Genomic DNA, 25,374 nt, shown 5'->3' with positions numbered 1-25,374 from the left:
AACCAGGTGGCCGGAAGCCATCCCAGTCCATGAGGTGTCAGTGGAGACCTCTGCTAAAGACTTGGTCAGGCAGTGGATCGCTCATTTCACATGCCGGCGCACATCGCGAGCGACAGAGGTGCCCAATTTACCTCCACACTATGGTCACAGCTGACAAGGCTTTTAGGGGTAACACTGCACCACACCATGGCCTACCACCCACAGTCTAACGAGTTGGTAGAGAGGTTCGATCAACACCTAAAGTCTGCTCTGATGGCAAGACTGGTGGATGAATTACCCTGGGTTCTCCTTGGGATTAGGACGGCGCCCAAGGAGGACCTGCAAGCCTCGTCAGCAGAAAAAGGTTTACGGCGCGCCACTCTCCCTGCCAGGTGAATTTTTCAGCCCGGAGACCAAGTCGACGCACAACAAAGGTGAGCGGCTTATGGACCTCCGTAAATGACAGGGCAACCTAACCCCACCACCCCCATTGCACCACGGCACCCGACCATCCCATCGACTGAAAGTTCTGGATGTGGCGCAATTTGTGTTCGTCCGGAGAGGACCACAGAGGGCCCCACTGCAGCGCCCATATGAAGGGTTGTACAAGGTTCTCCGGCCGTCAGGTGGGACTTTTACTTTAGATGTGGGAGTTTACTGTGGACCGCTTAAAAGCTGCTCATTTGGACTTATCACAGTCGGTGCAGACGGCCACGCCCAAGTGCTGGGGCCGGCCGCCAAAGCAACAAGACGCATAGCCAGTTCTGGGGGGTGGTGTTGTGTGGCGGCGCACATCCTCATGGCCAACCGGCCCCGCTTGTATCGCCACGTGGCGGGGCAGTCATGGGGAAATGGCGTTGTCAGAGGTTTCTCTCTGACTCCACCATCCCTTCCAGCGTGGAATCTGGGCAGCGATTATGATGTCACAATGTACCAGGTGACTGAGCTCATCCTGCCCTTATAGGGGCGCCCTGAATCTGAATAAAAACTGTCATTAACGACCATCAACGTGGTGGCTGTGATTTCCTTCAGCTCCTGCAACTGCCACACCTTAACACAAAGAGAACCTTATAATAAGAACAATGTCATGAAAAAAAAATAACTGGAACATCCTTATTACTCAAGTTGGTGTAAGCGCAGCAATGTTTAGTAATCTAAGCCTCAGACATCTGAGAGTTCAAAAGAAAACACAAGAACAAAGAAAGCATTACTGATTCACAGAAGCAGACGTGGAAGGGAGTTCATCGAGAAATTTCTGAACATCCATTGACCACGCAGACAATATTTCAAATTGTTCGGGACTATAATCTGAAGGCATGCTGGGAAACAAAGGGAGGGTTTGTAACCTCCCTTATACAACCTGGACATAACTTCTTTACATTCGGTAATTCTTTCATGGGATAATCTTCAACAATTCTGATTTTCTGCTGACGATATGTCACATCCCTTTTCGGTGAGATTCATGTATTAGTAAGTCATTTACTTGGAAATTATGTAAATGTAGAGTCACTGAATGGGGTTTATTCCAAAGGGCAGGTTTAGGAGCCAGCGATCTATGAGTTGTGTCTAGTTCAGGTAAAGTAGGTAGCAATGTGTCACCAAAGACTTCCCAAAGTAATTCTGCAAAAAATGTAGTAAATTGGCCAGATTCCGTTTCCTCTCTCAGACAAAGAATTCTCAGATTATTTTGTCTGTTCCTTGCTTCTAAGTCAGCCACCTTCTTCATTATTGAGTATTTGCTGCATGTAAAGCATCCAGCTGAGATTCTACAAATTCCATTGACAGTTCAAGGGATTTCATTTGTTCTTCATGGTCTTCAGTTACCTTGCAAATTTCATCCAACCATGTCAGTTTGATTAACAGTAGTTTTAATATCTTTAATGTCATTCTTCAGCTCCTTTATGTATTCCATCAAAGTCGCCCAGTGGTTCACAACCTGAGTGGGAAGGGAAGGTTGAGAATCACTACTCTAGACACAAATGTTACTGAAAATTTAGCTTGAGAAAAATTGTCATTGGCCCATTCCCTTTGGAGTTATGAAACATAACGAGTCAATTAGGTACAATTAAAACAGTGGTTCTAAACCTTACTAATCACAGAGCATCGATGGCATAAGGAATACTTAAAGTGGTATGTGAGTGGAAACAAAGAGGTGGAGAACCACTGAAGTAGCCAATGGATCGGTAAAGAAAGATCTTCCCTCTTCTTTACTCCCAACTTTAGTACTTGTTGTCATAGTTAATCATCGAACAATTTCGATAGGTTATAGAAAAATATCAGAAGAAGAAAAATATCTTTTGAAATAAGGATGTAAGAAGTGGGCAGAAATTAAGAAATTTGGAGCAACTGTAGTTAGATGCTACTCCATTGGTCACCAGCAGGAAGTCCCAGAATTCTTCAATCTCCATCCTATATGCTGACCCATCTGTATTCCCAGACACCTCTGATCTACCACAGTCCTCAGTGCCCTACCATATACCATGTATGTCCTTTCTAGGCTTGTCCATCTGAAATGCATTACCTCACATTTGTCTGCATTAAATTCAGTTGTATGAGTTACTGGTGAAGCAAAAGTTGGAGTATTGTGTGCAGTTTTTCAGATTTGATTTCAGATTTATTTCAGTGTTTTGGTCACCTAACTGCAGGAAAGATATCAATAAGATTGAAAGAGTGCAGAGAAAATTTACTAGGATGTTGCCTGGACATCAGAAAATAAGTTACAGGTAAAGATTAAACAGGTTAGGACTTTAGTCCCTGGAGCGTAGAAGAATGAGGGGAGATTTGATAGAGTTATTTAAAATTATGAGGGGTAATTGAGAAAGAATAAATGTAGGTCAGTTTTTCACTGAGGAAAGGGGAGATACAAACCAAAAGGGTGAAAAGAAAACGTTTAGGGGAAACTAGGCGCAAATTAGTATGTAACGAGCTGCCAACAGAAGTGGTGAATGTGGGGTCAATTTTAACAATGAAGAATAATGTGGACAGGCACATAGATGGGAGAGATATAGAGGGCTCTGGACTGGGTGCAGATCAGTGGGACTAGGCAGAACAAAAAGTTTGGCACAGACTCGAAGGGCCAAAGTGTCTATTCCTGTGCTGTAATATTCTATGGTTATGGGAATATACTTCCTTTAGATCCATTTGGGCTTTTGATCTTTTTTATTTTTTTTTTAATTTTCTCCAACTTTATTTTCTTTCCTTTTAAAATATTTTTATTGAGATTAACATACAAATCCTACGTACAAAATCTACTAATGTAACAAATAACAGGTCATATCATATACATATCACAAATTAATATAAATGTAATACAACAAATCTATCCATAGCTGTTAGTTTTTTTCTTAAAAATAATTCTGGATAGAAACCAAGTAAATTACCTGAGACAATCCATAGGTCTAAACAAAGGGTAAATTCTGTCTCATTTAATGATATGATCAAAGACAACCATAAAGATCTGTTTTTAACCGAGAATTTAATCAACATCTCATCACACTAATCTAGGTGTCTTCACTGGGGGAGGGGGGGGATATGATTTGATGTAGCTTGGATGTAGAATATTGATGTAGTGTGGAAAATATATTGACTTGGTTGCATCATGGCCTGGTTTGAAAACTTGAGTGCCGAGGAATACAAAAGGCCACATAAAGCAGCAAACCTGCCAAGTCGATCATGCGTGCACTTATCTGTCCATTGAAGATGACGATGTGAGGCACGATCTCAAGAAAGCAGGCAACATCATAAAGGACTCCCATCATCTTGGTCATTGCCTCTTCTCATTGCCACCTTCAAGCAGAAGGGACAGAAGCCTGAAAATCAGCACCTCTAGATTGAAGAAACAGTTTTTCTTCCAACAGTTATCAGCCTCTTGAACTTTTCTGTTCTATTCCAACCCTATAAACTAGTTTGGTACCACCAGAAGATTATTTCCTTGCACTAACTCTGACTGTAAATATTTATATATCCATTATTTTAGAGTTATTATCTCTTTTTCTGTTTTGGCATATGTGGTCATTTAATTTATAATTGATGTACCTTACAGAGAGGTAAGGTACCTACAGCAAGTAAGAAATTTGGTGCATCCATATGTGAAAGATAATAAACTTTTACCCTTAAACTCTTGTCTTCCTATAAAAGACAGCCAGTGCTCCAATTACAACAGTATCTTTCTGTCTCCATTCTCATTTTAATGGCTATTATTTTCTTATATTAATTGAACTGCAATTACAGTTTAAGAAAACAAGGAAAATAAGCTCATTGTTGCAAAGAAGGAAATATGGTAATCAAGTTACACACGGCAATCTCCCACAAATAGAGTGGTGATAAAGGCAAGGTCATCTGCTTTAGTGATGTGAGTTTAGAGATAAACATTGGCAGAATATCAGGGAGAATATACCTGACACTTATCCAAATAGGGCCACAAGATGTTTTATATCCATCTGAACAAGCAGTGGAATCTCAAAGCGAAGTTCAATCAGACAGTAATGTTTTCCCTTGATGCCCTATTGGAGTATCAGTTGAGGTATTGTTCTCTGGGCCGAATAGTGTGGTAATGAATGGAGAAACGACTGGTTCAGAGGAGAGTGTGTTATCACTGAGCCTTGTCCAATTCATTTGTATTGATTTAAGGAGAAAATAGGAGCTGCACTTTAAGAGAGGAGCTGAAGGACAGAAAGGGCATGGAAAGAAAAAAAAACAAAGTTCATGGAGAAATCATGTTTATTCAATAGAAAAACCATTTTTACACAACTTGATGCTAAAAGGTGCCCACTGATGTTGCTTTAAATAAAGCAAGGAGAATTCAAGGCTGAATCATACTAAACCAATCATAATTCAGAGGGCCAAGGAAGTTCTCAGTTCCCCACACATCTCTGAGTCTCAGCTCATCACTGTTCCCTTTGTGGTTGAGCATGGTCTACCCTACCAGGCTGCATCATGTTGACTAAGTTGGAATCTCTCTTCCCATTGCCTCTGCCAAGAGAAGGGAAAGGACCAGAGAAATCAACGCAAGGCTTCCCAGCTACTTAAAAAAAAGCTGTGACTCACAACACTCACTTGGCATATGTGGACCAGTAACTGTACTGAAAATGCTGTGGGATGCAGACTTATGATCTGAATGTATATAACCAATATTTCTTCATTTTAAAAATAACCTATAAGTATCAAAAGGCCAGTAAGGCACCCAGACAGCCTTTCATCATTTATTTGAATCAGTGGGCAATATCGAAGTAAATTCCTATTGAGAAATTGGAGTATAACTTCCTCTCCTTACTGTAATAATGACTTGAATGTCATGTAACAAAAACACGGTTAGGAATTTTATTTTCATACATTTTGAAGAAAGTCATTTAATATCCATTCATTATCACCAGACCTGAGTGCATTTTGATTATTGGCTTTGAGTTGACAGATGCAAAGGAGTTTGTGGATGATTTCTGCATGACTTTTTTTTTGTTCTACAAAGCTATGCAGGCAATAAAGACTCTGTAGGTGTCTTCACTGAGGGGCACATGTTTGACTCTTGTGTCAAGAAGCAGCACACGGTGAGTGGCCAATCATGGCCATATTGATGCCTCAGTAATGGAGGGCTGTATTGAGACAAACATTGGATAAGGCAGCAAAATGCAAGATCAAACTGTACTTGAGGAGCAGGAGTTTTCCCTGGTGTGTCAGAGGCTGAAGGGTGATCTGGCAGAACTATATATAAATATGCCACACATGTATACTACAAACTGATCCTCTCTTTTACTCTGCACTCTCTTGCTCCTTAAGCTCCATCTGTTCCATGACACTTTTGTTTGTTTCCATTCCTTCCTTATTCATTATGCCAGTTTCCTGACCATATACTGTTGCAAAAAAACTAAGATCTCCCCCATTTCTTGAGGCTCCACATATACTTGACACCTATGATCCTCTAGGGGACCAATTTTGTCCCTTACTCTTAATATACTTCGGGTTTACCTTCACGTTATCTGCCAAAGCAACCTCATGTCTTCTTTTTGCCTTCCTTGAGTATATTTTTGCTTTTTCTCGTACACTTGAAATACCTCATTAGCTCCTTGTTGCCTATTCTTGCTATACATCTCCCTCTTTTTCTTAACCAGATTGCCAATATCCCATGAAAAACGGGGTTCTTTATGCCTAGTTACTTAGCCTTTACGGAGGTAACAAAATAAATTGATAAGGGTAGGGTGGTAGATGTGGTCTACATGGATTTTAGCAAGGCCTTTGATAAAATCCCCCCCATGAGAGATTCATCCAGAAAGTCATGAGTCACTGGATCAGTAGAAAATTAGCTGTATGGATACAAAATTGGCTTGTAGGAGAAAGCAGAGAGTAGTAGTGGAAGGAAATTATTCTGTCTTAAGGTCGGTGACTGGTAGCAAGGATCAGTTCTGAGACCCCTATTTGTTATTTTTATAAATGGCCTGGATGAAGAGGTAAAAGTTTACAGATGAAACGATGTTTGGAGGAGTTGTGGATGGAGCTGAAGGTTGTCGAAGGTTACAAGAGGATATAGATAGGATGCAGAGTTGGGCAGAAAAATGGCAGATGGATTTCAATCCAGATAAATATGAGGTGAAAAAGCTGAGTACAGGATTAAAGGTCAGTTACTTAAGAATGTGGATGAACATAGGGACCTTGGGGTGCAAATCTATATATCCCTCAAGGTTGCCACACAGGTTGAAAGGATATTTAAGAAGGCCTTTTGGGTGCTGGGATTTATCAATAGGGGGATTGAGTTCAGGAGTAGAGAAGCCATGTTGCAACTCTACAAATCACTGGTGCGACCACATTTGGAATATTGTATTCATTTCTGGTCACCTTATTCTAGGAAGGATGTGGAAGCTATGGAGAGGGTGCAGAGGAGATTTACCAGGATGTTTCCTAGGTTGGGAAACAAGTCTTATGAGGCAAGGTTAGCAGAGCTGTGACTTTTCATTTTGGAGCATAGAAGGATGAGAGGAGACTTGATAGAGGTCTACAAGATTATGAGAGGTATAGATAAGATGGACAGCCAGCACCTGTTTCCTTGGGCAGGATCAGCAAACACCAGAGGACATATGTACAAAGTGAATGGAGGGAAGTTTGGGGGAGACGTCAGGGATAAGTTTTTTTTTAAATACAGAGTGTTGTGGGTGCCAGGAATTTCTTAACGTGGATGGTGGTGGAGGCTGAAAAATTAGAGGGATTTAAAGAGACATAGACAGACACATGGATAAAAGAAAAATAGAGGGTTATGGGGTAGAGAGGGTTTCATTTGTTTTTTAAGGAAAGAATATATGGGTCGCCACAACGTCGAGGGCCAAAAGCCCTGTACTGTGCTGTATTGTGTGATAGTACGGATTCTACCACCAATATGTATATGTATATATTGTAGTATAGGATAGTTGTGATTGGCTGAGAGCATAGCCACGCCTACTGGCAGGTCTTAAAGGGTTGCTCCTTGCCAGACCCAGATCATTCTGGACTGGTCGATCTACATGTGATATGCTCCCGTCTTCTAGTTAATAAAAGCCTTGGTTTGGATCAACAAGCCTTTGATTCTTTCGACGTGCACTACAATTTTATTAAATAGAAAGTTTTCAAGGGATGGAGTGTATGCTGCGACCGGAACGCCTCAACATAGACCCATAGTTGGCTACAGCTCCGAATGACTTTAAGCACTGGATGAGGTGTTTCGAAGCTTACCTATAACTCTCTGACCCTGCCGTGGTGGACGATGGCCATCAGCTACTAGTATTGATGTCTGTGCTGACCCCAAGACTCTATGAGAGCATCCAGGACGCAGCCACATGCCGCAGCCATGAAGGTGCTGAAAGGACTCTACAAGCGACCGGCAAACAGGGTCTACGCCTGGTACAAACTAGTGACCAGGAGGCGACTGCCCAGTGAGTCCAGTAGAGCTTATCTCCAAACACTAAGGGCATTGGGCAGAGCCTGTGCCTGCACAGACGGAACTGTTGCTGAGACCATCGACGATCTCATTCGGGATGCTTATGTGGCCGGGGTCCGATCAAATGGCAGTGCCTGCTAGAGCACGGGGGAGAAAACCTAGAGGACACGACCCAGATCGCAGAGACAATGGACGCTTACTCTCAGGGCTGGACCCCATGCTATGAAGTGAGTAGGATGCCCTCCCTCAACCCTACTACCCCACGGCCCACCGATGGCCTGTCGGCCACCGCTACACTGCCTGATGCTACCCCGAAGTGCTACTTCTGCAGAAGGGACAAGCACAGCAGGTCCCAGTATCTGGCGAGGCAAACCAGGTGCCAGAAGTGCATTAAAAATGGCCATTTTCTGTAGTCTGTCACTCCAAAATGTCCACCACCAAACACAGTGCCTCGTGTGAGGCCCAACTATCACCCTCCCATTCAAACATCTCTTCACCAGAACTCTCGTCCAATGAGGGCGAGGCTCCATCGCATGGCAGCGCCTGACATCACGGGGCAGGTGCCGAGCGCGGAAGGTACACTCCACCCTCACTGCGATGACGTTGGCCTGCTTGGACCTGCCACACGGAGCAACAAACACTCAGGCCCCGGCCCCGACTTCAGCGACCGCTGCCACCAACCTGAGAACTGCTGCCGCCGCTACTGTTGCCGCCGCTGCCGACCAGGGACCCGCCGCCGCTACCAATGCTACTGACCTGTTACCCACCACCACTACTGCCAACAACTGCCCTACTGACCACCTCACCACCAACTGCAAGCAGCGACCCCCAGCACTTACCGTTGGCAGGCCAATGCCCCCAGCAGGCTACAGGCAGCAGCCCCAGCTACTCGATGCTGACAGCTCCAGCCCAACTGCTTCTGTGACGTCACCACGCACACGTAGTACACTTCAGGCCTGATGCTGTGTGATGTCATCACACAAGACTTCCAGCACAGGTCGCTGCATCAGTGACCCTGGACCAGGACTTCCCCATCCCTGCCCCCATCCCCTCACAAAAGCAATGGAACTGATTAAAGTGCATGGACTCCAGACATTGCTTATTTGATCGGGGTCAACCAAGAGTTTTATCTGTCCAGACCTGGCCCACCGTTGCAGACTGGTCATTCTCCCCACTGACCAGAAGATTTCTTTGGCAACCAGATCACACTCGACTGGGGTAAAGGGGTATTGCCTGGTGACCCTGAAAGTCCAGGCCATCACATTTACCGATTTTAAACTGTTAGTCCTCCCTCAACTGTGCGCAGCCGTATTGCTGGGATTGGATTTTCAGTGCCAATTCCGAACTGTTTCCCTACAGTTTGGAGAGCACCACGCTCCACTCTCTGTCTGTAACCACTCCACCTCAGAGGCCTCCTGCCAGCAACAGCCCAAGCCACCTGCCCCCATGCCCTGGTGCCCCACGTAACCTCTCCACCTTCCGGGTCACTCCTCCAGCGCACTTCACAAACCTCACCCCTGGCTCGAAGCCTGTGGCCACCAAAAGCTGGCAGTATAGTTCTGAAGACAGGAACTTCATCACAAGCGAGGTGCGCAGACTGCTGGATGAGGGCATTATCGAACCCAGCTCAAGTCCCTGGAGGACCCAGGTGGTGGTTGTTAAAAACGGGGAGGAGCCGCGGATAGTGGTTGACTACAGCCAGACAGGCAAACACTTCACGCTTCTGGATGCGTACCCCCTTCACCCGGATCATGGATGTGAATCAGATTACCCAATACCATGTGTTCTCCACCACTGACTTATGTTCGGCCTATCCCCAGCTCCCGATCCACCGAGAAGACCGACTTTTCACGGCCTTCGAAGCGAACGGGCGGCTGTATCAATTCCTCAGGGTACCCTTTGGGGTCACGAATGGTGTCGTGGTTTTCCAGTGGGAAATGGACCAGATGGTGGACCAGAACGGGCTTACTGCTACTTTCCCGTATCTGGACAATGTCACCATCTGCGGCCATGACACGGAGGATCATGACGCCAACCTTGAGAAATTTTTTCAGACTGCAACTCGGCTGAACTTGACCTACAATTTCGACAAGTGTGTCTTCCGGACCACTCGGCTCGCAATTCTAGGTTGCATGGTGGAGAACGGGGTGGTAATGCTGGACCCTGACTGCATGCGTCCCCTCATGGACTTGCCACCCCCCACCACCACACACCCAAAAGGCACTCAGACGCTGCCTGGGTTTCTTTTCATACTACGCCCAATGGGTTCCACACTATGCTGACAAGGCACGGCCACTTAACAAGACCACCTCCTTCCCCCGTCAACATAAGCCAGAGCGGCCTTCGACCGTATCAAATTGGACATTGCCACTGCAACGCTGCACGCCATCGACGAATCCATTCCTTTCCAAGTCAAGAGCGATGCGTCCGACTTTCCACTGTAGGCCACTTTGAACCAGGCCGGCTGGCCAGTAACGTTCTTCTCCAGGATCCTCCAAAGGCCTGAGAGTCGACACTCCTCTTTTGAGAAGGAGGCCATACCATAGTCAAAGCAGTACATCGTTGGAGGCGCTACCTCACTGGCAGGCACTCTACACTGCTGACCGACCAACGTGTAGTCTTGTTCATGTTTAGCAGCACCCAGCGAGATAAGATCAAGAATGACAAGATCGCTAGGTGGAGAATCAAACTCTCCATCTTCAATTATGACATACTGTACCGGCCTGGTAAGCTCAACGACCTGCCAGACGTGCTCTCTAGGGGGACCTGCGCCAACATCCAATTGGACAGGCTGCAGAGACACCAAGAAGAGCTCTGTCATCCAGGGGTCATTAGGTTCACGCACTTCGTTAAGGCTCGTAACCTGCCCTACACGGTCGAGGAGATTCGCTCCATGACCTCCTGCCCGGTTGGTGTGCGCTGAGTGCAAGCCCCACTTCTTCCATCTAGAGAACACACACATCATCAACGCCACCTGGCCATTTGAATGTCTAAGCGTGGACTTCAAGAGGCCCCTAATGTCGACCAACCATAACACCTACATTCTTACGGTGATCGATGAGTATTCTCACTTCCCATTCGCTGAACCCTGCTCGGACATGACCACCTCTTCAGTCATAGAGGCCTTGAACAGCATCTTCACCATCTTCGGATACCCCAGTTACATCCACAGTGAATGGGGGTCCTCGTTTATGAGCGCTGAGCTGTGGCAGTACCTCCTGGAGTGTGATATTGCTTCGAGCAGGACCATCAGCTATAACCCACGCGGTAATGGGCAGGTTGAAAGAGAGAATGCCGCCACCTGGAAAGCGGTTACGCTTTCCCTCCAGTCCAAAGACCTCCCCACCACTCGCTGGCGGGACGTATTCACTAGCGCCCTACACTCCATCCGCTCCCTCCTATGCACTGAGACCAATGCCACTCCCCATGAAAGGATATTCTCTTTCCCGAGGAAATCCGAATCAGAACAACCATGCTGGCATGGCTCATCGATCCCGGACCTGTCCTCCTGTGATGCCACATCCGGTACTCAAAGAACAACCTTTTGGTTGACCAAGTGATGCTGCTCCATGCATACATTGAGTACCCGGACGGGCAGGAGGACACAGTCTCGGTAGGGGACCTAGCCCAAGCCGGATCGGACCTGGCATTGCTCTCAACCCAACCTCCTTCAAATCCTTCTCCCCTAGGTCATGTGCTTGAACAGAGGAATCAGCACCACCCCATCAACTCAGGCATTGGGGAATTGAGTGAGGCGGTGGCCGCACCCAACGAGCCCGCCAGTGACACGACTCCAGCGACCCCAATCCTAGCACCACGGCGGACATGCCAGACGATCAGGCCCCCCGACCATTACAGCCCCTAACCTCCCACCAATCTCTTCCCCCACCCCATTTTTTTTACAGCCCTCCATTCACTTCTCAAAGAAGGGGTGAATGTGATAGTATGGATTCTATCACCAATATGTATATATACATATTGTAGTAGGATGGTTGTGATTGGCTGAGAGTGTAGCCACGCCTACTGGCTGGTCTTAAAGGGTTGCTCCTAGCCAGACCCAGATCATTCTGGACTGGTGAACCTACAGGTGATATGCTCCAGTCTTCTAGTTAATAAAAGCCTTTGTTTGGATCAACAAGCCTTTGATTCTTTCGACGTGCACTAAATATTGTTCTATGTTTTCCATAAAGAATATTACAAAATAAATCATGAGAGTACGATAAAAGTGCTGGAGAAACTCCACAGGTCTTGCAGCATTGATAGGAAGCAAAAGGCAGTTGACATCTCGGGCCTGGGCCAATTGTCGGGAATATATTTATTTCTTATTGATGCTACACGGCCAGCTGAGTTTCTCCACCACTTTTGTGTATTGCACTGGAGCCCAGCATCTGAAAAGGCAGAATTGATGTATGAAGAAAGACTGGCCTAGTCTATGACTATATGCATTGGAATTTAGAGGAATGAGAGTGGATCTCATTGAGGTATATGGAATTCGACAGGACTCAACAGGTAGATGCAAGAATGTTGGGGAAGTCGAGAACAAGGTGCCAGAGTCTAAGGAGAAGGGGGAAACCATTTAGGACTTAGATGAGGAGAAATTTCTTCTCCGAGAGTTTTGAACTTGATGAACTCCTGACCAAAGAAAGTAAAGCCAGTTTATTAGATATCTTTGGCTTGGCTTCGCGGACGAAGATTTATGGAGGGGGTAAAAGTCCACGTCAGCTGCAGGCTCGTTTGTGGCTGACAAGTCCGATGCGGGACAGGCAGACACGGTTGCAGCGGCTGCAGGGGAAAATTGGTTGGGTGTTGGGTTTTTCCTCCTTTGCCTTTTGTCAGTGAGGTGGGCTCTGCGGTCTTCTTCAAAGGAGGTTGCTGCCCGCCAAACTGTGAGGCGCCAAGATGCACGGTTTGAGGCGATATCAGCCCACTGGCGGTGGTCAATGTGGCAGGCACCAAGAGATTTCTTTAGGCAGTCCTTGTACCTTTTCTTTGGTGCACCTCTGTCACGGTGGCCAGTGGAGAGCTCGCCATATAACACGATCTTGGATGTCACCCTTATGGCTAAAGAGATCATGGGGTATGAAGAGAAAGCAAGAATAGGACACTGGGGAAGTATGATCAGCCATGATTATATTGAAAGGTGAAGCAGGCTGGAAGGGCTGAATGACCTTCTCCTGTTCCTATTTTCTCTAGTTCTATTCTGTGTATTATTGACAGCATGTATCGTGAAAGTCAGCTTTCAGATTTATTGTCAGAGCACATATATGGCATCACATATAACCCTGAGATTCCTTTTTCCTGCGGGCCAGGCAGAATTACCTCTAATTGGTAGTGCAAAAATAAACTGTACACAGTGTAAAACATGCAAACAAATAAAACAAACATATAAACAAATAATGAATATAAACAAACTGTGCAATACAGAGAGAACAAAAGAAAATCAATAAAATGCACAAGAGTCTTTAAATGAGTCCCTGATTGAGTTTGTTGTTGAGGAGTCTGATGGTGGAGGGGCTACAGCTGTTCCTGAACCTGGTGGTGCGAGTTTTGAGGCACCTATACCTCTTTCCTGATGGCAGCAGCGAGAACAGAGCATGTGCTGAGTCTTTTGATATTTGGTGAGTGCTCACTAATTATCTACCTGAGGTTGGCTGGTACAGAGAAGGATCATGTTTAGCGACGTTGCTACTCAGTGACACCATTTATTGTAACCTTGGTTGGTGGTTAAAGAGGAAAATGGGAGGGGTTAACGGAAATGTTCATCTGCCTCAAATTCTAAAGTGTCCAGACACAACTATGTGTTCTGTATTCTGTGTCAACTTTATTTTGTGCATACCAGTGATACAAAATACAAAGGACAAAATGTAAATCTGAAGAAAAAAATAGAACATGTGGATAATTATGGGATGGCATTGAATGTAGGCATGTGACCTTCTTTGCCCTTCCATTGCACACAAGCAGAAGCCGCTGTTTCCAGTGTGAGCAGAGGGAACACAAAGATCCCAGCGTTCTAGCAGCAACTCAGTTGCATTCATATAATGTAGTCCCCTGAATGTGCCCAGCCTCAATTCCCTTCCATCATCTGACTGTGCGTGTCAGTCAACCCCCTCCTTATCTGGGATCGACCAATTGCTTGCCTGCACTGGTCCTACCCATTTCAATGACCTTTTTTCTCCTGGCCTTCTCCCCTTTCAATTGCCAGTCCATGTGAAAGGTCTCAACCTGAAATGGTGTCCCTCCTTTTCCGTCTGACCCGTTGATTTCCCCCATTACCTCGGTTTTTATTGTTCCAGATTTAAGCCTCTGCTGCCTTTTCCTTCTTCATCATCGTTTGCCATGAGCTATGAAGTTTATTGCTTGAGCCAGGGCCAGCAGATGGGGCTAGTGGTGTTCGATTTGGGAGGAAATAGAGACGGCCTTGAAAATCACTAAGACTTAAATGTATGCCAGGTGGATGTCATAGAAGTGCACCAACCTCTATTTCACTAAGAATGCTAGGATATTCCTACCTACAAGAATGGTCTTCAATGATTAATTGGACAAGGAATTGGATCCATTAACTATTGTAAGCATAAACGTGGGAAATTTCGGTATCAAAGGCATAACATCCAGGAACATGTCCAGGCACAGGATGTTGAGGAAGGGATGGCAGTGAGGATGGTCAAAACAGTTGGGTAGATGAAGAATGTATTTGGGGTGAGCATGGAGGAGGAGAGAGATCTGCAAGCAAGTCTAGGTGGAGGGGCAGCAGGATCAATGGTCACAGAAGGTTACAGGGGTGGAACAAGGCCTCGGTCTCGGGTCCAAGCTTCAAGGGTCTGAGAGCGAGGTCAGAGGGCTTAGGAGCCTAGGGTTTTGGGTGGATCAAGAGGTTAAAGGTCAAAAGGAGAGAAAGAAGCAAGAAAGCGAAGAGTGAGAATGGGGAGCGAGAATGCTTTGAAAGAAAATATGTGCAAATAAATCATATCGACATGACGTAGCTGGCATGAAAATTGGATCAGATATGAAAGTTAAATCACACCCAGAAGGGCTTGGTCAGATTTCCAAAGAGAATTCTGGATATTATCATGTTTTACATCGATCCTTAAATTACATCACCAACAGCCTTATACATTCAGATTTCTACATCAGGGATTGGAGTGTGGACAGTTTATGTTGATAGCAGTCACATAGGAAGAAAAAGGGATAAGGTTCTGAAAAATAAACATAGGTGTTAAGTTGAAAAACAGGACCTCATAGGCAGTAATCTCAGTACTGTTTTCTGCGCCACATTCTTGTGAGTGTCGGAACAGAAGAATAAATGTGTGGCCAAAAAGGGTTTGCAGGGAAGAAGGGATTTAGATTACTTGGGCATTCCCAGCTTCTGTTCTGGAGAAGCTGGGAACTGTATAGATCGAGACTGGAACTGCTGTCCTTGCTAGGGACTTTACCTGTGTTTGGTTGGGGTGGATTTAATGGCAGGGAATTGAGAACTGGAGCAGGGAGTCTGTAATAAGAATAGAAAAGATGAACAGGAAACCAGAAAGCATGGGAGAGATCAGGGGCAAGAGCCCAGAGTGATGTGGTGCAAAATAATGTTGAAGTGATTAAGAAAGTTAAAAGGATAAACCTGAAGACATTGTATCTCAAGGTACAAGGTGTTCACAGTAAGAAAGGGGAACAGCCGATAATGCCACACTCAGGGACAAGGAGGGAGAAGTAATGATGTGGCAGAGACAGAGGCTATTCTCACCAGCACTGCTGCGATGTCCATGCATCAGTGGAGCAGAACACTTGAATGTTGTTAGGTGCACATGTGGGAGTTTTGCACAGACAATGAGTACATCTCCTCAAATGTCAAGGCAAAGCTTCATGTTCACATCAACCTCAAAAACTGGGAGCACCTTGTCGTCAGGGGCCATGGGCTTGTGAGGGTTCTTCATTGTTTTCCCTTTCAAGGCCACGATTGTCACCTTCTCTCCTTATGTTATCCCAGCACGGACAGTCTGTCCACAATCACCCACCCCACCCTATATAATTCATTTTCCATTAATCGTTGTGCTGCTGGAGCTGCCTCTAGTGTGGACCTGGGAGAGTGGAGAGACAGCACTGCTCCAGAGGGTTCAAGCACCTGGTCCCAATGCTGGCAGCTATGTACAGGTGTTCAATGGCCCATTAGAGAAGCCAATGGTGTTTTTAAACTAAAAATCCTGGAACCATGGGGTCTGTGCCCAAGTTGGCGGCTCTTGTGCTTGGCAGCAGCTACAAGGGGTTGCAGATTAGAGGAGAGCAGTGGTCTGGGGCAGAAACAGGGGGTCGGGGGGGGGGGGAATCCTCAGTTGAGAAAGAGACGACCCTAGAGGAAGGTGACTAAGGCATCAGGCCAGCAAGGAGCTCAGTGGCTGAAGACCCTACACGATGCCAACCAGGGCGGTAGACCAGCAAGGGAATCTGCACCTGAGGGACCCGTAAAGGCTGCAGGCCACTTGCAGTCAGGGGAACTGGCAAGGACTGCGACTTGGTGGAGACTGGATCATGGGAACCAGGTATTGGAACCAGGATTTGAGAGGGTTCTGAGGGCAAAAAAGGGCCTTGGATGCTAAAGGGCTCCTGATCATGTTGGTGGTTCGGAACTGGAGCTCAGGTTATGAATGGATTGAACAGGAGTCAGTGCGTCTCCCGAAGCTGCGGGAGGGCTGGAGGCAAATCCATGGAGACTCAGTGGCTCTGAAGGGACTCTCTTTTGCTTCTCTTTATCTCATTCTATAAGGGGCACTGGGTCACTGGGTGACACAATTGTTGACTCTTTGCTTTACAACAGGCAGAAGCTAATTTCATGTAATATTACATGTTCTGTACAATTACATGACAAGGAATCTTGAATCTTCTTCCATCTGACCTCTGTCTTTCTTGCCTTTCTCTCCCATTGTCTGGCATCTGCCAATTTTCTGCCTCTGTCCATCAAGCTTTGCCCACCAATCACATGGGACTCCTGTTCTGCACCACCCACCCTGTCCTCCTTGCAATGGATCTCTTCTCTGTATTTCCACTCCACTGGCCATCGTGTCAGAGGTGCACCAAAGAAGAGGTACAAGGACTGCCTAAAGAAATCTCTTGGTGCCTGCCACATTGACCACTGCCAGTGGGCTGATATCGCCTCCAACCGTGCATCTTGGCGCCTCACAATTCGGCAGGCAGCAACCTCCTTTAAAGAAGACCGCAGAGCCCACCTCACTGACAAAAGACAAAGGAGGAAAAACCCAACACCCAACCCCAACCAACAAATTTTCCCTTGCAACCGCTGCAACCGTGTCTGCCTGTACCGCATCGGACTTGTCAGCCACAAACGAGCCTGCAGCTGACGTGGACATTTACCCCTCCATAAATCTTCGTCCGCGAAGCCAAGCCAAAGAAGAAGATGGGCTGCAACCTGAAACCTTAACCATTCTATTTCTCACACAGATTCTCCTTGACCCTCTGAATTTCTGCACTGCAGTGGTTTTCAAACTTTTTATATCTACTCGCACACACCTTAAGTAATCTCTATGTCAAAGATGCTCTGTGGTTAGTAAGGGGTTACTTAAGGTGGAATTAAGGTTACTTAATTGTACGTAATTGACTCGTTATGTGCATGGTTTCATAACTCCAGAGGAAATGGGCCAATAACAATTTTTCTCAAGCAAAATATTTCAGTCACAATTGGGTCTAGAGCAGTGATTCTCAACCTTCCCTTCCCACTTACATCCCACCTTAAGCAATCCCTTACTAATCACAGACCACTGATGGCATAAGGATTACCATAAACTTCGGCATACAAGTCAACCACCAAATAGGTTGACCCCTTTTTCTTAGCCTAATTTTAATGGTTTCATGGCATATCCGGCATACAAGTTGACCCCCCCATTTTTCGGGGTGTTTGGGTCTCCCAGCAACATCCATTTTTTTTAATAAAACACTCCAGTCACCAAGTAACTGTAAATTACCATAAGAAAGTTTTTTAAAAGTTAAAAAATACCTCAGCCTCGTGGGCAGGAGTGGCAACCTCGTTCTCCCGGCAGGAGCGGGAACCTTGGACCTATGCGGCAGGAGCGGCATCCTCATTCTCCTGAGCAGGAGCAGTGACCTCGTTCTCCTGGCAAGAGAGGGAACCTCAGCTTACCAGGCAGAAATGGCAACTTCAGGCTCCCAGGCAGAAGTGGGGCCCTTGTATTCTATAATTGTAAAATATCTGAATGGGTTATGTGGCGGCGCCCGGCAGTGGGGAGATGTCAGGGAATGGTGGTGCCGGTGGTGGGGAGGTGCTTCCAATGTCAACAAATATCCTGAACTGGCACTTCTAGAGTTGTCTTATTCACTGAATTGGTGTCAAACAGTTTTTCACCTGAATTTAAGATCTCAAAAATATATCTGCCGTATAAGTCGACCCCCATTTTTTGCAGGTTTTTCAACTCGACTTATGTGCGACTATGATATTTCAAGTGGTATGTGAGTGGATAGAAAAGGTTTGAAAACCACTGCTCCAGTGGATTATGTTTAGCTCCAGATTCCAGCAACTCGAATCACTAGTGTATTTACATTTTAAAAATTCTCTCATTTGCCAGAGGCTCCTGGGACTTTGCTGCTATAAGTTAGTGGTCATTTATACATTTAAACAAGTTTTCTTTCCACAATGTGATGTATTGTTTTGCTGATAATGTGTAACTGGGCTGTTATTTGATGTGTCCCTTTGCTATCACAATGTACAAGTTCTGAACGTTTCTCGGGGCAAGGTTGTGGATCAATGAAAGTTGTCAGGAAACAAATGCAATTGATTAATAAATGGATGTAATTTGAAAACAGTGCAGCTCTCCACCTGCACAAAGTCTCCACTGTACCCAACCCAGCCCCTTCACAAACCTGATCCCACTTTGTACCCATGCTCCGCTATAATCTGTTTGGACATTTTTTTTAGAATTAGAACCGTATAGCATAGTACAGTTACAGAATCTTTTATCCAAAACCCTTCGGACCAAATTTTTTGGATAATAGAATAATATAAATGGCATTACATTGAGTAATTGTGGTGATTTCAGATGCGAGGTGCTTGCAAAACAAAGACACACCCCAACTAGAAAGGTCTCGGGACAGGGGGTGGGGTGGGGGAGCAACTTACAACAAATCGGGCATCTGTATATGGAAAATTGGAGTCACTGGACTATAAAGTAAGGATTCCCTCGGGTTCCACTAATTATCGATGGACCCTGTACAGAACCTTCAGCGATAACATTGTGCCAATCCATTTAGACCTACTCCACAAATGAGCTCACTATTCCTTCCCTCACACCCCATAACCCTCTGCTTTTCCTATACACATGTGCCTATCTAAGACATCTTCTACATGTCCCTAGTGTACCAGCCACCACCACCAACACTGCCAATGCATTCCAGGCACCCACCACTCTCTGTGTAAAAAAAATTTACCCCTGATGTCTCCCCCTAAACTAACCTTGCCTCAAAAGACTTGTTTCCCAATCCAAGCAACAGCTTGGTAAATCTCCTCTGAATCCTCCCCATAGCTTCCATATCCTTCCAATAATGAGGTGACCAGAACTGAACACAATTCTCTTAGTGAGATTTGAAGAGTTGCAACATGACCTCTCTACACCTGAACTCAATCCCCCTACTATTGAAGTCCAGCATCCCATAGGCCTTCTTAACTATCCTATCAACCTATGCAGCGACCTTGAGGGATGTATAGATTTGCACCCCAAGTTCCCTCTGTTTATCACTGACCATTAACCCTCTACTCAGCCTTCTGGTTTGTCCTTCCAAAATGTATCAACTCACACTTATCCGGATTGAAATCCATCTGCCACTTCTCCGCCCATCCTGTCTATAATCCTCTTATAAACTTCAACAATCTTCAGCTCCATCCACAACTCCTCCAACCTTCATGTCATCTTCAAACACTGACCTATCCTCTTCATCCAGGTCATTTATAAAAATCACAAAGAGCAGATCCTCCACTAGTCACTGAACACAGGCCTAATACTTTCCTTCCACTATGATTCTCTGCTTTCTTCCTACAAGACATTTTTTTTATCCACTGAACCCATGCCTCATAACTTTCTGGATGAGTCTCTCATGAGAGACCTTGTCAAATGTCTTGCTAAAATACATGTAGACCACATCTACCACTCTACCCTAATCAATTTCTTTTGTTACCTCCTCAAAAAAACTCAATTAGACTCGTGAGGCACAATCTTCCCTTCACATAACCATGCTGACTATCCTTGAGTAGATTGTACTTCTCCAAATGCTCATAGATCCTATCCTTAAGAATCCTCTCCATTTTTTTGCACACCACTGATGTAAGACTCAACAGTCTATAATTCCCAGGATTCTCCCTCTTACCTTTTATAAACAAAGGGTCTACATTTGCCATTCTCCAATCTTCCGGCACCTCCCCTATGGCCAAAGAGGATTCAAAGATCATAGCTACTGCCCCAGCTATCTCTTCTCTCACTTCCCACAGCAGCCTTGGGTATATCGCATCTGACCCCAGGGACTTAACAATCTTCATGTTCAAGAAGATCCAACACTTTCTCTTCCTTAATCTCCAGCACAAAGGCCTGCTCTATTTCAACCTCATGCCAATCAAGATCCTTTTCTCTGAGGCAAAGTATTCACTTAGGACATCCCAACCTCCTCTGCCTCCAGGCACATGTTGCCTCCTTTATCCTTTAGTGACCCACCTTCATTCTCATCCTCCTTCTGTTTTTCACATACGCATAGAACGCCTTGGGGTTCTCCTTAATTCTACATGCCAAAGCCTTCTCATGCCCCCTTTGAGCTCTCCCAAGTCCTTTTTTTAAGCTCATTCCTGGCTACCATATACCTTTCTGTTTTCTCTTCTTACATCTAATGTACACCTCCTTTTTCCTCTTGACTAGTTGCCTGACCTGTTTTGTCAGCCATGGTTCCATTTTCCTACCATCTTTTCCTTGTCCTGGTGGAACAAACTTGTCCTGAATCCAGTACAAGTAGTCCCTAAACTTCTTCCATATTACTTCTGTTCTTTCACCTTTGAACATCTGTTTCCAATTTACTCTCACTAGTTCCTGCCTCATCCCTTCATAATTAGCCCTTCCCCAGTTAAGCACTTTCTCATTTTGTCTGTTCTTATCCTTTTCCATAGTTATGCTCACTCTGCACTCACTCTCACCAAAATGCTCCCCCACCAAATGTCCACCACCTGTCCAGGTTCATTACCCAGAACTAGATCTACTATGGCCTCTCCTCTCATCAGCCCATCCACATACTGTATCAGGAATCCTTCTTGAATATACCTGACAAATACACCGCGTCTACAGACTTTCGTGTTTCACTCAGTGGACAGAAGAGTCTGTTTCAGTGCTGTAGCTCCATGACCATGTAATTCAAGTCATGTACTTTGAGTGCAGAGCTTTCGAAGTGCATGTAGTCTGTTCTAACTCAGATGTCTGGGGTTCAGTTCCATTCAAGGAAAACATTGCACCCGCGGGGGCAGTGACTGAGGTGGACAGAGGCTTTGTCTCTTGGATGACCTCACAATCGACACCAGAATACTGATTATTTGGTAATTCTGTTGGCTGAGTTTAAATTGGCTAGCATGTTTCCTGATTATCATACAGCACTAATTACATTTTATTATACCACATTAATGGATACAGCATTAATGCACATCTTTCTGCTAAGCTTGCTCTGCTAGAAACAGAATCTGGCATCAGTTTGATACTCCAGGCTTTATAAAATCTTTGTAACTATAATTACTTCAACAGCAGCTTGTAAAAAAAACCCTCACAAATTGTACTGATAATGAATGACAATTATAGATTAACTCCTCAAAGTCTTTAAAATAAATAACAATTAACACATGATCCAGTTTCATATAATACATAGACTATGTATTTTATTTCACCTTAATCAAAGAAGAGTCGCACGCTCTTGTAACATGCAATGTGCCTACAGCATTAAGTTCAGAATGGAGCAAACTTACCTGACCACTAGTTTCATCCTCTCCAAATATTTTCTTTCCATATTGCTGTAGAGGAAATTATGTACTTAAGTATTTCTGAGCTACATAAAAAGGAAGAAGTATGCATGTTCAAGCTTAAGAGTAGAACCTGTAATAGCCTCAAAATTTATAACATAATCTACACTTTCTTTGGAGGCAGCGTTACCTTACTTTAATGACCATGTAAAGAAATCTTTAGATTCAGGGCTGGATTAAGGTATTGCAGGGCCTGTAGCATTTATTTAAAAAGTGCCCAGGTGTGGTCCTAAAGAGTGCCAGCTGATGAATGAGCACTGAGGGGGAAGTGTGACTGTGACGCACCATTCCTCCCCCCCCACCCCCCCACCCCAACCGAGAGAGTTTTTGATGCTGAACCTACATGTCTGCTTTTTTAAGTTTGAAATAGTTTTAATAATTCTGAACAAAATTATGCTACCTTTCTCAGATCACTATATATTCAGTGATCACCAGTGGCGTATCTAGGGAACATAGTGCTTATGAAAGTACTGAAATTGCTCCCCACCTTATGAAAACTTAGTTATATATTTTGCACTTAAACTGAAATTACGCCGTCCCTTTCCATCCCCTCCTATGTTAAAACTTACTTACACATTTTGTCGAAACAAAACTTACAGCAGTGGCAGCTGACTCAATGCAGAATCAATGGCTGCCTTCATTACCCATAATTCACCATGCAGCTGAAACCATTGGCAATGATTCCAAGATCTTTTTACTAACCAAACTTTGGCCTCTTTCAAACAATTATCTTCTAAATTTAAAATAACTAAACATTTGTTTTAGATATTTGCAGATTAGGAGGTTTTTAAATTCATTGGTATTAAAACTCCCTCAAGATTTGGAATTAAAGAGAAAATTTATAATCTTAAACCAAATACCAAAAAGTTCATAACAATTCTCTATGAGCTATTATTGATGTCTTGTGGTGATTCCCTGGACAAGAATAAGAAACAATGGGATTCTATATTCAAATTGGTTAATTCATCTTCTTTATGTCCCCAACATTCATTACTGCAAATTAAAGTAGTAAATTGACCTTACTTTTCCAAAGTTCAATTGGCTAAATTTTATTCTAATTTCTCAACAAAGTGTGATAGATATAAGACTGAAGAAGGTACATTGTTTCATATGTTTTGGATATATCTCTTTCCAGTTATTGGGTATCTTCCATATCTTGTCTTTAGTTCTTAATGTGAATTTGGCTCCTAATTCTTGTCTTGCCCTATTTGGAATAAGTAAGTCAGCTGACTTAAATTTGTCTGGGATACAATCCCATTGAGTTGTCTTTGCTCTTATTGTCAGAAGAGCTACACTTATGAAATGGAAAGATACTGTCCCTCCTACACATACTCGTTATCTGATGCGATGGCATGCTTGACTTGGGAAAAAAATTAGATGCTCTACTAACGTAGAACCCTCTCCTTGATTATTTTCAGAATTTATAAGATTATTGGATCCCATTTTATGGTTTGGCTGTCCTTTCTTTCATGCATTAATGAAATATTTATATTTAATTATAACTTCACAAGGGAGGGATTAGATCACTTGAATAGTTTTTGCTTCATATACATTTTGTTGTTTTTTTTGTCTCTTTCATAGATTGTTTACAGCTATTTGTTAATATTCATTTATATATATATATTTGTAAAACTCAGGTAAAAGGCAATGTTACACATGATTCTGATAACTTTCTGATATCTAGGTGTATAAATTTGCTTTATAAGTCAAATAATTTTTAAGTCAAATAATTTAATTTTTTTCCTTCAATCCTATTCTTGCCCTACTCTTCATTTATTTGATGCAATAATGATGATAATGTGTTTATTGCATATATTGTAGATATGCACAGAAATTCATAGTCCCTGCAGACGAACCAACACTGATATACATTAAATAAAATTGAAAAGAGATAATAAATACAACAGATAAATAAATTTTTAGTTATGAAAGAGCAAGGTGGTGTGGTGTTACAATAGTTCAGGTAGTCCCCTTGTGGTGCTGGAGCAGTCCCTGATTAATGTAACAAGGGGAGATTTAAGAGTCCAATAGCTGTTGGAAAGGAACCGTTCTTGAATGATTACTGCTCATCTAAGGTTTTACAACATTTCCTTACGGGCTCAGAATGTGTCAGCTGATGTAGTCTCTCTATTGAAATCTGTTCTTATCCCTGCTTTATCAGGTTATTCTTTCCCAGTAGACCACACGGAAGAGCACCATGAGGCTCCCGCCAGATCAACACTAGCATTGTGATTACAACAACAACCATCTGAATGGTCATTGTAGGCATTTGCAAGAGTATGAACGCATGTGACTGCATCCCACAACCTCAATGCTTTACAGATATTGAAGTGCTTTTAAAAATTAAAGTCATTGCTCCAACATAGGCAAGGCACACACAGTAAGGACCCAACAACCAGACTCTAGAGACACAAGAGGCTGCTGAACCTGAACTTTGGAGCAGTAAACAAATGCTGGGTCAGATTATCTGTTGTAATAGTGATGACTGACATGTAACAATTAGCCGGGCCACTGGAGGAAAACTTCCCTGCTCTTCCTTAGAACAGCAGAACATTCTACTTAGGCGGCACAATTGGCGTAGCGGTTAGCACAAGGCCTTTACAATTCCAGTGATCGGGGCTGGACCTGGATTCAAATCCCACGCTGTCTGTAAGGAGTTTGTACATTCTCTCCCGTGTTTGCGTGGGTTTTCCCCGGGGGCTCAGGTTTCCTTCCACCATTCAAAAACATACTGGGGTGTAGATTAATGGGGTGTAAATTGGGCGGCATGGACCCATAGGTCCAAATTGGCCTGTTACAATGCTGTATGTCTATTTTTTTTTAAAGTGCCATGAGATCATTTACATACAATTGAGAAGCCTTTCAGATCCATAATGAATGTAATTACAACGAGCAAATGTACTGGAGAAACTCAGCATTCAGGTCATGAAGCATCCATGGGAAAGTAAAGGGTAACCAACATTTTGAGCCTGAGTTCCTGAATGGGCTGTCAGAGACTCACTGCAACCATGATGCAGGCAATGGATAAAGCTGGTTGTGAGACATTTACTTCGACTGCGGACCTTAAATAAAAATGTCAAGTGATATAAAACGTAGCTGTGGGGAAAAAGTTATTTAATCCTTTGAGTAACTCAGGGAAAGGATTAAATAACTTTTTCAACACAGCTGCACTTTGCAAGGGGACACAGTCTAAGGAGAAGGGGGAAGACATTCAGGCACGAGAGGGGGAGATACTTCACTCTGAGAATCTGTGGAACTCCCGACCACAGAAAGTTGCCTTTGACTACCCAATGAAGTAGCATCGATCAGTGCATTTTCCTCAAGCTATTCCAAGGGGAATTCACCAACCGGTCAACTAATTGGCTGCTGTTGATGGGAGAGTTTTATGCACAATTTACTTCCAAAGTGGCAACTCCAACCTCACCACTGTTTGTGAAGAATTTTGGCA

The 25,374-nt window shown here is 44.2% G+C and overlaps 1 protein-coding gene and 1 long non-coding RNA gene across 5 annotated transcripts in view; one reads left to right on the top strand and one right to left on the bottom strand.

Annotated features, from left to right (window-relative positions):
- Positions 1-968: 968 nt before the first annotated feature.
- The window catches only part of LOC138743564 (matrix metalloproteinase-21-like), a 130,518-nt gene continuing 106,112 nt past the window's right edge, over positions 969-25,374 (top strand). For all 4 annotated transcript variants that reach the window (XR_011344952.1, XR_011344953.1, XM_069899067.1 and 1 more), the window contains exon 1: positions 969-1,432. Coding sequence is in view for 1 of the 4 variants with exons in the window: in XM_069899067.1 (XP_069755168.1) it covers positions 1,415-1,432 (18 nt within the window). In the remaining 3 variants the exon portion in view is untranslated. The remainder of the gene's footprint in view (positions 1,433-25,374) is intronic.
- LOC138743565 (uncharacterized) lies at positions 1,105-21,401 on the bottom strand. The gene is made up of 3 exons (XR_011344954.1): positions 21,184-21,401; positions 17,871-17,987; positions 1,105-1,915 (listed from the first exon to the last, which is right to left on the bottom strand). It is a non-coding gene; the product is annotated as an uncharacterized lncRNA (long non-coding RNA).

This window comes from Narcine bancroftii, chromosome 9, assembly GCF_036971445.1.
Source record: "Narcine bancroftii isolate sNarBan1 chromosome 9, sNarBan1.hap1, whole genome shotgun sequence".
Taxonomy (NCBI): domain Eukaryota; kingdom Metazoa; phylum Chordata; class Chondrichthyes; order Torpediniformes; family Narcinidae; genus Narcine; species Narcine bancroftii.
The sequence above is the reverse complement of the archived record's forward strand: the minus strand, read 5'-3'. Positions and strand labels throughout refer to the sequence as shown.